We start from the raw sequence: 15,886 nt of genomic DNA, 5'->3' as shown, positions 1-15,886 counted from the left end.
GCTGAAGTTGTCCCTTACCAGAGCTCTCTAAATGAGCATAGCTAAGGAGTATCCTTAAAATGCAATCATCTTCATATAGTGTACATACCGGCTCCTTTAAGGATCTGTGTGAGGATATCCATAGGAATGTCTTCTCCATCCTGAATCGCCTTCCTTCTTTGTAAAATACATTCTTGTCCGGTTTTCCTTAGGAATTTGAGACTCTCTTTGACGTCTCTGATAAAGGCCTGCTTTCCTGGAATATACTATGAAGAGTACTACAAGTAAGTAAGCGTGCGGCCTGCACAAGGTATCGTCAGCTAGAGTATGGTCATATATGTTCATCATATCATCCTCGAACCCCCGGAGGTGTCCCATTGCAATCAATCTGTGGGTAAATCTGCAGGTGTTCTATTCCTCTGCAGGGCTACCACAGGGGAAAGCAAGTATTACACAGTGAGTATTGAATTCAGTGGGCTGACCACGTAATGCACATGCAAAAAGGAAGAGAACCAACTCTCTTGTGCCACCTAATGGAAGTGGTGGCAAGATGTGACTTTCTAACAAGCTGGACTGGACTGGTCTCTTTAAGGAGATTCAGCACCCTGCCTAAGCCGCACATAATGCACATACACGCTGGGTCCTCTAGAGTAAGAGATTCTCTATTAACCCTTTAATATGGGCTTTTTAAACCAGGGAACCCCATAATGACTATACTAGCGCCTCTCGATAAATGAGAATATTGGGCTTCCGGTTCCGGCGCCTGCATGACTACCAGCATTTGATGAAAGCCCTCTGCCTAACCACTTGGATACCTTCTTTGCCCACCATCGTAGGACAGCTGTCCCCACTACTGAGGGTGCCCCTATCATACATGGAATGATTTTTGATCAACATGGGGAGCAAGAATAAGCAAAAAGGTACCTCAAAAGCTGGCAAGGGTGCAACAATCACAACATCGGCAGCAATGGGGGATGTGGTGGAACCTGTGGACTCCCCGCGCCCTGACACACCAAAGCTTTAAGATTCAGAAGAATTACTGAAGATTTCTCAGACTATAAACGCCGGGCGATGGAGGTGGCCATGGGGATCCTACCTGATCTACTGGAATCACGGTGGCCCGATCAATTACAAGTGGAGATTAACCAACATGCTTACAATTAGATTCCCTTGAAACTCCAACTGACCCTGCACCTCAGTGGCAGCAGGAGGTCTCTGCAACAGATTACCAGAAGGAACATACTTTTTAGGCAAACCCTCGTGGAAGAGGTTGTGGATTTTGCAAGACTCCAGCAACTGAAGACAATAGGAAATAGGATTAATAGTTTTGATTATTTCATAAAGACCAATGAACCGGGAAGGAGGGGGCACATTTTCCAGAAGGTACCTTCAGACATAGGTTCTTAGTTAGTAGCCAAACCTTATCTCCCACCAAAAAATTAACCACTTGAGAATGCTTTTTGTCAGCTTTAGTTTTTTGTACCTCTTGGGATTTCCTCAGGTTCCAAGGCCTAAACTGTGCACAGTTCATCCACTACCCCCTCGTCCTCTGCATTATTGAATGGCAACGAAACACCTGAACCCCATTGTGGGTGAAAGCCATAATTACAGTAGAACGGCAAGATGCTGTACCAATAGACACATTTAAATGATTATTTAAAGAAAATTCTGCTAGCGTTAAATATGAAACCCAATCACTTTGATTCTCAAATATTGCTCTAAAGCTTGGTTGAGATGTTCAGTTTGACCATTTGGCTGAGGGTGAATTGCAGATGAAAAGGACAAACTTATTTCCAATTTAAAACACAGGGCTCTCCAGAATTTGGAAACAAATTGGACATCCCTATCCTACACAATGTTTTCTGGGAGACAGTGTAAACGGACAATGCGGTCAACAAATGACATGGCTAAATCCTTAGCACTGGGTAATTTACGCAATGGCACAAAGTGACACGTTTTGCTAAAGTGATTAACAACTACCCATATCACTGTCTTACTTTGTGAAACTGATAAATCAGTGACAAAGTCCATAGATAAATGTGACCATGGTCTCTTAGGGATGGGCAAAGGACACAATTTTCCAGCAGAAAGAGACCTAGGAACCTTAGAGCGAGCCCAAATCTCACAAGCTGCAACATAAGCAGTAATTTCACTAAGCATAGAAGGCTACCAAATCGTCTAGAGGTTAATTCTTTGGAACTTATGACTTCCGAGTGACCCCTTAAAACTGAAGCGTTCTATTCCTTCAGCAGATGAAGGCGAAGGTGACTTTGGATAAATAGTGTACCTTCTGGGAAGTTAACTGTAGCTAGACATTAGTTTCTTTCAATTTAGGATGCCAGATGAAAAGAAATGGTAGAAATCACAATACCCGCCGGTAGGATGAATTCTGGTTTAGACTAGGAGGTTGGAATATACAGAAGCTCCGGGATAAAGCATCCACCTTCGCATTTTTAGTTCTCGGCAAAAATGTAATTACAAAATTAAAACGAGTAAACAACAATGCCCACCTTGCCTGCCTAGGGTTTAATCGTTTGGCAGATTTAAAAAAAGTTAAATTTTTGTGACCTGTATCCACCGTTAATTGGTGTAGGGCTACTTCCAAGAAGTGGCCCTATTCTTCAAAGGCCCACTTAATGGCAAGGAGCCCCCGATTTCCAACATCGTCATTCCTATCAACTGCAGAAAAGGTACGGCAAAAAAAGGAACATGGCCTGAGATAATTTAGAGCCTTGGTCCCCTGAAAGAGCATTGTTCCCACTCCCACCTCAGAAGCATCTACCTGAACCACAAAAGGCTCAGATTGATCAGGTTGAACTAATACCGGAGCACCCAGAAAACACTTTTTTAAAATCACAAAGGCACTAAAGGCTTCTGGTTGCCAGTGACATAAATCTTCTCCCTTTTTAGTCAGGGCAGTAAGTGGTTTAACCACTACCAAAAAATGTTTTAATAAATTTGCGATAATAATTTGCGAACGCTAAAAAGCACTGAAGGACCTTAAGGGACATAGGTTGAACTAATCACTAATCAACGATTGCCTAACTTTACTGGGATCCATCTTAAAGGCTTTAGGAGAGAGAACATACCCTAAAAAGTCATTTCCTGGACTCCAAATAAGCACTTTTCTGCTTTCATATGTGAGGAATATGAGGAGATATAATTTGATGCCTGCCCATTTGCTGTCAGGGTGATGGGCATCTGGCATAGGAAATAGGCTCCACAGATGGCCCAGCCTCAAAACCTCACCGTGAATGCATTTCACACCTCCAGCAGTCAGACTGCAATAGCCATAGTCTTTCTTCTGAAGGGAGGTCACGCCGTGTATCATGTTGGAGGAGACCTGGAAGATTTTTCACAATGATTTTAATCAATTCACTATAGTCCATGAATGGCCTAAAACCCCCATCCTTCTTACTTACTAAAAAAGAATCCTGCTACCATAGGGGACACCAAAGGACAAAATATGATCGGTATGTACTCTTTTCTGTTTACAATCTCATATCGCCTGATGTTCAGGAGGAACTGAGAGATTATATATGTGACTGGGAAATTTTACCCCAGGCAATAATTCTATTGCATAGTCATATGGCCTATGACGGGGAAGGATTTCAAAGTTCAATTTTAGAAAATACGTCAATCTAATCCTGGATATATTCTGGAAGATGCTTAGATTCTGTTGCAACACTAGCCATACACAAAGTAAAACAGTTACTGGAACATTTGGGTCCCCATTTTTCCAACTCCCCAGAAGTCCAGTTGATCAATGGATTATGTTGTTGGAGCCATAGCAGAACCAAAAACATATTTGTTGGCAAACCCCTCATTACAAATAAAAACATTTTTCAGTATGAATTACCCCAACCCTCATAGAGATACAAAGGGTACAAATCTCTATAAACCCCGTAGCCAAGGGAGTGGCATCAACAACAGTAATCCAAATGGGAGCTGGGAGCCTATGCAAGGGGATACCCTTCATAGTAGCAAATTCAAAACCAATGAAGTTAGCTACAAACCCAGAATCGATGAAGGCCACCCCAAAACCTTTTACATGACTTAAAGGAAATTGACACAGGGAGCAACAAGTTTTTAGAATTTCTAGGAAATGTACATGATCATCTATGTGGTCTTCCGCATTACCACCTAGGCACTGAAGCTTGTCTGGAGTGTAGCTGGCCAGCTAAGACCTGTCCTAGGTTGCTAATATAGCTTGAGTGTTTATATAGCTAGACCTGCCAATAACCTTAATACAGTTCCTATGTTTTTAAGTTAAAGACAAAAGCAGAGTTATTTACTGTGACTTCATGTTTGGATGTCATGTAACTGTTGTATATTGTGCTTACAGAAGCAGAAAAGATAATATGCCTTTAAGATTCATTATATGGATGTGAGGTAAGCTCAATGACACAGCAAAAACAACAGAAAGCATAAAGTTAAACTGTTGTTGCTGGGCAGAAGTCTAGACCAATCACAGCCAGCCACACATACAGCAGGAGTCTTGGCCAATCACAGCCAGCCTCACACACAGCCTGTGTGGGAAATTCCCCTAGCAGGAGCTGCTAGAATTATTCACCAGAGAGAGAAGATGAACAGACATTCACTCCACTAAGAGCTGTGTTTTATGGAAGCAGAGAGGCCAAAATAGGTATTTAAAACTGTTATATAATGTTCCTACTGTTAATACAGTGATTAGAACTGTATACTGAACCAGTTATATGTGTGTTTACTTACAGTTCCACCAATTGCAAACTACAAAGTTCACAATCCAAATTCAAATTCCATATTGCAACCCAAATTGCATACAACAATACCAGATTATACTGAACCAATCTGCAAATAGTTACTGCTAACTGCATACTGCAAATTGCAACCAAATTAAGCAAGAACTTTTAGTTAGACCTCAGATATACCTCTCAGAAAGATCATAAAGTGCTTAAATAACTTAAAGTGAGAGTACAGATACTGAAGAGAGAAATATATCCAACATTTTATGTTGAATGACAAGATTGAACAGTTGAACCACCATCCTATGCATACTGCCATTTTATGAATCTTTATGCAACACGGTTTCTGCTGCGGAGGCGGCAGTGTTATATATGAAGAACCTACTGTTTCCATAGAACGACGCTAGAGGAATTACAGAGTAACAGACAGTCTGGTTAGACTAAAAGTCAGAGATATCAAAATTCTTCTAATGCCATAGCACAAAAGGCACTTCATAATGCTGCGCCTGCCACATGGAGTGAGTCGTCGTGGACAACTTTTCAGAAAGAGATCAGCACCCCGACAGTAGACGCACAATCCTTTTTTCCTCCTTAGATTTCTGCGGTCTTGCGGAGAAAACGTTCCAAAAGTTGCATATTCTCCACATCAGAATTAGTGGCCGTAGGAAGTGTATATGACCTTTGAGGACTAGAAAATGGTACTGGTGAAGATAGTTATTCCCTCCGTTGTTCCCTAAAAAGTCTGTCAAGACACACTGACAAAGTCATGATATCGTCAAGTAAGCCAGGAGGAGGAAAATTTACCAGCATATCTTTCAATGTATCAGAGATACCCTGATGAAATTGACATCTAAGTGTTGGATTATTTCATTAAGAAGCCACACACCACTTGCAAAAATCGGCACAATAATGCTCAACAGGTCTCCGACCTTGTTTAAGAGAGATTAACTGTGATTCTGCAAATGCCCCTCTATCAAGTTCACCATATAGGAGACCCGATGCTGGGGAAAAATTAATCAACAGGTGCCAGCTCAGGGGAGTCAACCGACATTGAGAAGGCCCATTCCTGTGGGTCACCTTGAAGCAAAGAAATAACAATACAGACTCTTTGCCATTTAGAACCAGAGTAATAGGGGTGTAACTGAAAATTAAATTTGCAACTCTCTCTCTCTAAAGGTTCCAAATTGTTTTCTGTCACCAGAAAAGTGATTAGGAAGCTTAACCTGAGGTTCCAGGGGTGGAGAGGACACCATTGAACTAGGCACTTCCTAAATTCTTTCTTAATGGAACTAGACACTTCCTAAATTCTTTCTTATTGGTGTACTCTCTCTGCCAAATCATGCACCAAACTGAGAAAAGTCATGCATCTGGTCTACCACAGCCCGCATGTGATCCGTACTGTTAGTACCAATACACAAAAAATATATGTGGCCTGTGAATCACAGGACAAATAACTGTAACCTAAAATCCACCCGCACCTCTGTACCTGCCACGACTGCCTAACCTGGGGACCACAACCAGTTGACGGTCCCCACTTATTTATGTGCTAGGGCTTACCAGGGGGAAAAAATATATAAATAAGTGACAAACAGTCAAGTCCAGGTCCAAATACATTAGGCAGAAACAATTCTGACAACCAAGACAGGGTTAAACCAGAAGATGAAGAAAAGGCAAATCAAAATCCAAGAATCAGGGTCAAAGTAGTAGCCAAAGTCAGAAGTCAGGAGGTCAAAACAATTCAATATCCAAAGCGCTGGTGAGGTATATAGAACCATTCACATGCAATCTGTGACCAGCAGATTGCCTGTTTAAATATCCCACGCTTCCTGGGGTATCAGCAACGTTCATGTGGGAGAGCCGGTGCAGTTTGGCCGGCGCTCCTTAACAAGGTCTCCCTGGCAACCAGAAGCTGGCCATGCAGCAGAAGAGCGCATCTGTCGGCTGCAGCTGACACTGAGATGGGAGTGCCGATCCCAATTGGCCGGCGTTCCTACACAGGGAGAGCAGCCCTTCTCCTGGGTAACCAAAGACCGACAGATACAGGGAGGATAACATCTGCCAGCACCGGTAGTGACATTTATACTCACCTTTTGGAGACGGAGTTGGTGACCATGCACTCTAGATTGCTAGTGGTGGAGACAGAAGTCAAGAGGCTATGAGATAAGGTTGATGACCTTGAAAACTCCAGGCGCAGTGACCTCCGCGATGTGGGTCTAAAGGAGTGCGTTCCTTTTTACAAGCTGACTTCCATCTGTGAGAAGGAGCTGCCTGAGGCGGAAGGCTTGCAGGGTATATATAAGGTGGAAAGGACCCACAGAGTTGGCCTGGATATCAGAGATTGAAAGAGCAATCACATTGGCAACCGCCAATGATTACACCTCAACAGAAGCCCAGGCAAGTCATAGTAAAATATTTAGATTTCTCAGAGAAAGCAACCATTTTGAAAGCCTACAAGAAAATGCAAACAAGTGTGCTTATTAGGGGCCACAAAGTGTTAGTCTTTAAGGGGAACCTGTCACTAGGATTTTGGGTATAGAGCTAAAGACATGGGTTGCTAGTTCGCCGCTAGCACATCCGCAACATCCAGTCCCCATAGCTCTGTGTGCTTTTATTGAGTATAAAAACGGATTTGATACATATGCAAATTAACCTGAGATGAGTCAGAGCTTGAAAATATGACTCTTCTCTGGTCACACAAGTAAGATATGACTCTTTTATGTTAATTTGCATATGTATCAAATCGTCTTTTTTTTTACACAATAAAAGCACACAGAGCTATGGGGACTGGATATTGTGGATTCGCTAGTGGCGATCTAGCAACCCATGTCCTCAGCTCTATGCACAAAATCCCGGTAACGGGTTCCCTTTAATGACTTTTCTGCTGAGGTCTTGAAACGCCAGAAAGCTTTTGCACCAATACGCCCGGATCTATATAACAGAAAGACTACGTTTTTCTCTGCTTTACTGAAAGTCTTCTAAGCGGATGGTTTGGTATCACTGTATAATGTACCAGAAGTGGCAGCCAAGGAATTAGATCTTTTTGTGCCACAGGAGATGAATCACCCATCTCCACTTCAGGGCAAATCTAAAGACTGGGATGTGAGTGTCCCAAAGAACCCTGAACATTGTTCTTCTTATCTTCTACTCTCTCACAGGACTAGAGGACTTTTGTTCATTATCCAGAGGGAACTAGGGCATTGTAGCAACTTGCAGTAGTGGGTAAGGTATAGTTGAACAAGGTTCTATGTAATCCCACTAGAGACACTAATGAACAAGATTTAATTTGGTCACTTGAAAGGGCAAGACTTTTGAGGACTCTCTTTTGGTGACTTTGTGGTTTGGTGACTCTTTGTGGTTTGCTCTTATTCCACAGACTTTTTTTCCTGGCACAGTTCCTGTGGATAATTAACTTGTGTACCCTCTGGCACACTTCTCTGTAGATAGCAGAGGTCATCCTATAGCTCTTACGGGGATATAGTCATTAATATCTCCCTCTGGTGGTCATTCTGTGTAAGTGGCCTTTCAGTCAGTTGGTTATAGTTTTTTTTATTTTACCTTTTTGCTCGTGTATATTATTCTTTTGGAAACTTTTTCTGAGCGGGGGGGGGGGGGGGGGGGGCTAATATACTCCCTATGGTTTTGCTATCGATGATGAAAAAAAGTGAAGTCCAATTGATTTCTTTCGTAGAGGTGATTTTTTCTTTCCACACTGTCCCTCTGGGGTGCCAATTTGCTACCTTTTTGTTTTGTTATGCTCTATTTGATTAAACAGTTTGGGAATTATACAAATGGGAAACTTTCTCAGATGGCATTTTTCGGGTCCTGAGCCTGACCATATTAGATCATTGTTTCAAGGTTTTATATATGAAGATAGTAACATGGAATGTTAAGGGGTTGAGGTATCCTCACAAGCATCTCATGTTGCTGCTCTACCTGAATCGATAGCTGATATGGCGCTGCTCCAGGAGACTCATGGGTAGGAAAAGTGTATGGGTCACCTGCTGTGGGAGCTAAAGCAGGAGTTCTAACTCTGCTTGGTAATAGCTTACCTTTTACTGTGCTGTCTGACTTTTCAGATTCTATGGGCAGATTGCATCATATCTATTTGAGCTCACTAATGGGGTAGGTTAATATCCATAATGTCTATGGCTCTGTCTCACATAGCGTTTAGCAGAGGATATTGTGTCCTGTAAGTTGGTCGTGGGGGATATGAACACAATTGTTAATCCAGTGGAGGATCGACGACATGCTTCTGAGGGGTTGAGGAGAGATCAGGATTGGCTCACACTGATAAACTCACTAGACCTCCAAGACACGTGGAGACCCTTAAACCCAGAAGGTAGTGAATATATGCATTTTTCTCATGCACACTCACAAGGGTGTCCCTCTCTCCTTTACTTTTTAGTTTAGCACTACAACCTCTTTCAAAGGGTATGTCATTGGCAACAAACATAATAAGTATTAAACATACAATGTTTGCAGATTATTATTTTTTTTTGCACCCACACCGAGATTTATCACAAGTGTTTTCCTTATGATCTCGTTTTGGTTTTCAGGTCAACTAACACAAATGTGAGCTTTTCAATCTCTCCCCTCCGATCTCTTGAGATATTTGGAAGGATGTTGGCTTTTTGGTCACAATAACTACCTCTGTGGTTTGATATTTGGGCATACAGATAGGCAGAACTTCTGATTCTATATACTCCCTCAATTACCCTCCTTTAATTAAAAAGATACTTGGTGAGTTAAATAAATGGAGACATTTACCATTATCTATGTTAGGGTACATTCACACGAACGGAAGCTGTCTGTGTCTGTGCTGAGGACTGCAAATTGCAGGAACTGACGTTCCGCAGTATACGGCAAGACATATCACATTTATGAGCTTTTACTGTGCAGAGGCATGGACCATGGAAGTGCATCCCAGTGCTTCTGATCCATGCCTTCGCTCTGCACTGCACCGTATCTTGAGGACTGCGGACCCATTCAAGTCAATAGGCCAAGATCCGTAATACAGGATTCAGACGGCTGGTGCCCGTATATTGCAGTGTTGTGCTCTGGAGTAGGGGTACTGTGAAGTCTGGACATCTGTCACTATTTTCCACTGTTTTCCCTTAAAACTTCTTACTTTATTTCACTTGAAAGGGTTAACTTATACTGTTCATTACTGTGTTACTGCATTTTGTATGTATGTTGTGATATATATCCTGTTCATTATCACTGTATTTGAAAGGTTCTGTGGAAATGGTTAATGAACACTGAGAGACTGTTAGGACTTCAAATGAGAAGCTGGTAATTTTCCACAGCTGCCATAGGCTTTAAAGAAGAGCATCTATTGGAGGGGAAAAAAAAATGTTGTTTACCACCAAACCCAGACAAACTAACCTTGTGACTGTCTGGTTTAGCTCTGTTGTTATGTCTGGAAACTTGTTTTTGTCTGGAAAAACTCCTGTGTCATTGCCATTGAGTATCATTCAAGCTTTAATGTAAGTCTATGAGAGATGGAAAGTGTTACAATGTATCTGTTTGTGCTGAGCTTCTCCACTCCACCCCTCCCACTAGAAGGATGCAGTCTAACTAGAAATGGTAATATAAGGAGAGCGGTCAGAGCGCCTAGTGTGCTGCAGTTACAGACCAGTACTTGCAGGGGGAGACTCTGCCAGTCTGCATGAGTGACCAGAAGAAGACGCTGAGATGGGGACTCTGAGCCACAGACCATGGGTGACTAGTCCTGAGACCAGGGAGCCTCCCAGACTTCTGAGCTACAGACTGTGGGCCTTTGGCCAGGGTGCAAGCCTTCTGAGAGAAAGAGGGACAGCTAGCTTAGGCCTTTCCTCAGCATCAAACCCTTCTTCTGCAAGGGAGAAGACTGGAGAAGCCAGCCCTATGCCTCGCCTATATTGTTTTGTACCTGAACTCCTCCAGTAAAGAAGCAAACTGGTTACTGCAGACCCTGACTCTCTGGACTTATTTCCCATTGGGGTGCACCCACACCTTACCAACCCTTCCAGAGAGCAGCAACACGTGGTGACACCTCGACGGTGTCTGGGGGACCCAGCGTAGCATTGCGGCCATCCCACACCCAGCCACTGCAGCAGTGTGGTCCGCAATATGGCCACAGACAGCCTTCGTGTGAATGGACCCTTAGGTCAATGCCACTTTTTGTAAAAATAATAAGCTTCCCCAAGCAGCATGGTGGCTCAGTGGTTTGCACCAGTGCCTTGCAGTGCTGGGGTTCTAGGTTTGAATCTGACCAAAGAAAACATCTGCATGGAGTTTGCATGTTCTCCCTGTGTTTGCCTGGGTTTCCTCCGCGTACACCAGTTTCCTCCCACACTCCAAAGACTGACTGATAGGGACCTTAGATTGTGAGCTCCATTGGGGACAGTTGGATGCTAATGTCTGTAAAGCGCTGCAGAATATAGTAGCGCTATATAAGTGCATAAAATAATTCATGCAAAAGGAGCCCTGACCAAGTATTGAGTGCATATACTCTAGAGACTTTTCAGTAGTCCAACATTTCTGTATTAAAAATCTTTTTTTAATTGGTTTTACATAATATAGTAATTTACTGAGATCCTGACTTTTGGGTTTTCATTAGCTGTAAGCCATAATCCTCAACCTTAAAAGAAATAAGCGCTTGAAAAAGATCACTCTGTGTGTAACAGCGCTATAGAATATATGAGAGATCTCTGTGTGTAATGAATCTATTGAATATATGAGCTTCACTTTTTGAATTGAATTACAGAAATAGACTTTTCGATGATATTCTAATTTATTGAGAGGCACTAGTATGTGTTTGTCTCCTCACTGACCTTTGCAGTAGTGACACAGGAGAATACATACCTGCACTAAAGGATTCCGTGCCTCAACCATTCCTTTCATTACAGTTGTGATGGCTCTGGTGAATGGCGTCTGATCATCGTGAAGGGAGTTCAGCTCCATCCCAAAAGCAGCCTGGTCAATGCAATAATAATCAATCATATTAAACATTTCCAAAGATCCATGTGTATTACGAGAGGTTTCCCGCTTTTATATAAGTAACTGTAATTCACAATAGTGCATAATGAAAGGGTCAATGCACGTGGTGCCTGTAGGGTGCACTGCCTATTACCTTGGCGATGACGTCCAGTGTGACCCTACCCATCATATCGTGCATCCCGACCTGACATTTTCCATCTGCCTTATCTCCCAGTATGTCCATCAGGTCTTCTGCTACTTCATTGAACATTCCCATTAATCCTATGAGGTAGCTGGAAAATAGAGGAACATCATTGGATTCTGAAGTCATTGAAACTTTAGATCCTGATAAGTAAAAGGGTTTTCTGGTAAAAATGACTTTTTAACATGTTCTTGCAGCATTATACACAGGACCGCCATGTTACACAGAATAATGATTTGCGGTATTACACAAAGCTTCTTACTTTCTGCTGAATGCTGGATCAACAATCCTCCTCTGTTTGTGCCAGTGTTCATAGTCTCGATCTGTCAATAAACCGTTCCCCATGTACCTGTAAAAGGAATAAAAATAAAAAAAATCTGTAAAACTCTGCATCAAATACTATGACATATCCGAAAAAAATGTTAAAGTCAATTTACAGCCATATACGTATAATATACAATGTATTCGGAAAGTCTTCAAACCCGTCAATTTTTCAAATTCTCTTATCTTACTCCTTGTGCTATAAGTTCCCCCATCATTCTGCCCTTGATATAAGTATTCAGCCCCTTTCACATTGACATGGAAGAATTCAGACCCTTCCCTGGGGACATAATAATTCAGCCCCTTTCACATTGACATGTATGTATTCAGCCCTTTACTCAGGACTCAGTTGAAGCCCCTTTGGCAGCGAATACAGCCTCCAGTCTTCTTGGGGATGATGCACAAGATTTCCATCTGGATTTAGGAATGTTCTGCCATTCTTCTCTGCAGATACTCTCATGCTCTGTCTGGTTGGATGAGACTGTCAGTGGACAGCCATTTTCAGGACTCTCCAGAGATGTTTCAATGGGTTCAGGGCTCTGGCTGGACCCATCAAGGACATTCACAGAGTTGTCCCTAAGCCGCTCCTGTGTTGTCCTGTGGTGTGCTTAGGCTCATTGTCTTTTTGGAAGGTGAACCTTCGGCCCAATCTGAGGTCCAGAGCTCTGGATCAGATGTTAATTAAGAATATCTCTGTACCTCTGTACTTTGCTCTATTCATCTTTCCCTCCATCCTGCCCAGTCTCCCTGTCCCCCCAGCATAATCCTGCCACCACCATGCGTCACTGTACGGATGGCACTGGGCAGGTCATGAGAAGGGCCTGTTTTTGTCCAGACATGAGGCTTACAATTGAGAACAAAATGTTAAATCTTGGGTTCATCTGTAGTGTCCTGGAGCAGAAGTACTTTGAAGTTTGGACATTTGTGGACATTTGCCTGTTTCCTCTATGCAAAGTTAAAACTTCTTACTTTATTTCTCTTAACCCCTTAAGGACTCAGCCCTATTTCACCTTAAGGACTTGGCCATTTTTTGCAAATCTGACCAGTGTCACTTTAAGTGCTGATAACTTTAAAATGCTTTGACTTATCCAGGCCATTCTGAGATTGTTTTTTTGTCACATATTGTACTTCATGACACTGGTAAAATGAAGTAAAAAAAAAATCATTTTTATTTATTAAAAAAATACCAAATTTACCCAAACATTTTAACATTGCAAATTTCCAAGTTTCAATTTCTCTACTTTTATAATGCATAGTAATACCTCCAAAAATAGTTATTACTTTACATTCCCCATATGTCTACTTCATGTTTGGATCATTTTGGGAATTATATTTTATTTTTTGGGGATGTTACAAGGCTTAGAAGTTTAGAAGCAAATCTTGAAATTTTTCAGAAATTTTCAAAAACCCAATTTTTAGGGACCAGTTCAGGTCAGAAGTCACTTTGCGAGGCTTACATAATAGAAACCACCCAAAAATGACCCCATTCTAGAAACTACACCCCTCAAGGTATTCAAAACTGATTTTACAAACGTTGTTAACCCTTTAGGTGTTCCACAAGAATTAATGGAAAATAGAGATACAATTTCAAAATGTCACTTTTTTGGCAGATATTTTATTTTAATAATTTTTTTCCAGTAACAAAGCAAGGGTTTAGGCTAGGTCTACACGACGACATTTGTTGCGCGACAAAAAGTCGCGCGACAGATAGGGCGCAACATTTGTCGCGCAACATTTTGTTGCACTAATGTCGCACGACAATTTTTATAATGGCAGTCTATGGTGTCGCACTGCAACATGCGACATGCTGCGACTGCGACGCGACAGTTGCAGAAAAATCCATCTCAAATGGATTTTCTGCGACTGTCGCGTCGCAGTCGCAGCATGTCGCATGTTGCAGTGCGACACCATAGACTGCCATTATAAAAATTGTCGCGCAACATTAGTGCAACAAAATGTCACGCGACAAATGTCGTCATGTAGACCTAGCCTAACAGCCAAACCAAACTGAATATTTATGGCCCTGATTCTGTAGTTTACAGAAACACCCCATATGTGGTCGTAACCCCCCCTGATGCACCCCTAGAGTAAAAACTCCATAAAAGTGACCCCATCTAATAAACTACACCCCTCAAGGTATTCAAAACAGATTTTACTAACGTCGTTAACCCTTTAGGTGTTCCACAAGAGTTATTGGCAAATGGAGATGAAATTTCAGAATTTCAATTTTTGGGCAATTTTCCATTTTAATCCATTTTTACCAGTAACAAAGCAAGGGTTAACAGCCAAACCAAACTGAATATTTATGGCCCTGATTCTGTAGTTTACAGAAACACCCCATATGTGGTCGTAAACTGCTGTACGGGCACACGGTAGGGCGCAGAAGGAAAGGAATGCTATACGGTTTTTGGAAGGCAGGTTTTGCTGGACTGTTTTTTTTGACACCATGTCCCATTTAAAGCCCCCCCGATGCACCCCTAGAGTAGAAACTCCAAAAAAGTGACCCCATTTTAGAAACTACAGGATGAATGGCAGTATTGTTGGTACTAGTTTAGGGTACATATGATTTTTGGTTGCTCTAAATTACACTTTTTGTGAGGCAAGGTAACAAGAAATAGCTGTTTTGGCACCGTTTTTATTTTTTGTTATTTACAACATTCATCTGACAGGTTAGATCATGTGATATTTTTTATAGACCAGGTTGTCACGGATGCGGGTTGTCACGGATACCTAATATGTATACTTTTTTTTTATTTATGTAAGTTTTACACAATGATTTCTTTTTTGAAACAAAAAAAATCATGTTTTAGTGTTTCCATAGTCTAAGAGCCAGAATTTTTTCAGTTTTTGGGCGATTACTTTGGGTAGGGTATGATTTTTGCGGGATGAGATGACGGTTTTATTGGCACTATTTTGGGGTGCATATGACTTTTTGATTGCTTGCTATTACACTTTTTGTGATGTAAGGTGACAAAAAATGGTTTATTTAGCACAGTTTTTATTTTTTATGGTGTTCATCTGAGGGGTTAGGTCATGTGATATTTTTATAGAGCCGGTCGATACGGACGCGGCGATACCTAATATGTATTTTTTTTTTATTTATGTAAGTTTTACACAATAATATCAATGATTTCTTTTTTGAAACAAAAAAAATGCATGTTTTAGTGTCTCCATATTCTGAGAGCCATAGTTTTTTCAGTTTTTGGGCGATTATCTTAGGTAGGGTCTAATTTTTTGCGGGATGAGATGACGGTTCGATTGGCACTATTTTGGGGTGCATATGACTTTTTGATTGCTTGCTATTACACTTTTTGTGATGTAAGGTGACAAAAAATGGTTTATTTAGCACAGTTTTTTTTTTTTTTACGGTGTTTATCTGAGGGGTTAGGTCATGTGATATTTTTATAGAGAATATGTATACTTTTTTTATTTATGTAAGTTTTACACAATAATATCATTTTTTAAACAAAAAATAAGATTTTTTTAGTGTCTCCATATTCTGAGCCATAGTTTTTTTATTTTTTGGGTGATTGTCTCAGGTAGGGGCTAATTTTTTGTGGGATGAGGTGACCAAATTGGTACTATTAGATTGGTACTATTTTGGTGGGCAAACGCCTTTTTGATCGCTTGCTGTTGTACTTTTTGTGATGTAAGGTGACCAAAAAATTGTTTATTTAGCACAGTTTTTATTTTTTACGGT

The 15,886-nt window shown here is 41.3% G+C and overlaps 1 protein-coding gene across 1 annotated transcript in view; it reads right to left on the bottom strand.

The window, feature by feature from the left end:
- Positions 1-15,886, bottom strand: part of LOC122921989 (cholesterol 24-hydroxylase-like) — a 33,290-nt gene that overhangs the window by 6,480 nt on the left and 10,924 nt on the right. Inside the window, exons 5-8 of the mRNA XM_044272368.1 lie at positions 12,128-12,214; positions 11,818-11,956; positions 11,550-11,660; positions 89-245 (exon numbers count right to left, since the gene is read on the bottom strand). Coding sequence (XP_044128303.1) covers positions 89-245; positions 11,550-11,660; positions 11,818-11,956; positions 12,128-12,214 — 494 coding nt within the window. The remainder of the gene's footprint in view (positions 1-88; positions 246-11,549; positions 11,661-11,817; positions 11,957-12,127; positions 12,215-15,886) is intronic.

Source organism: Bufo gargarizans, chromosome 11, assembly GCF_014858855.1.
Source record: "Bufo gargarizans isolate SCDJY-AF-19 chromosome 11, ASM1485885v1, whole genome shotgun sequence".
NCBI lineage: Eukaryota > Metazoa > Chordata > Amphibia > Anura > Bufonidae > Bufo > Bufo gargarizans.
This window is presented reverse-complemented; position numbering and strand designations above follow the sequence as displayed.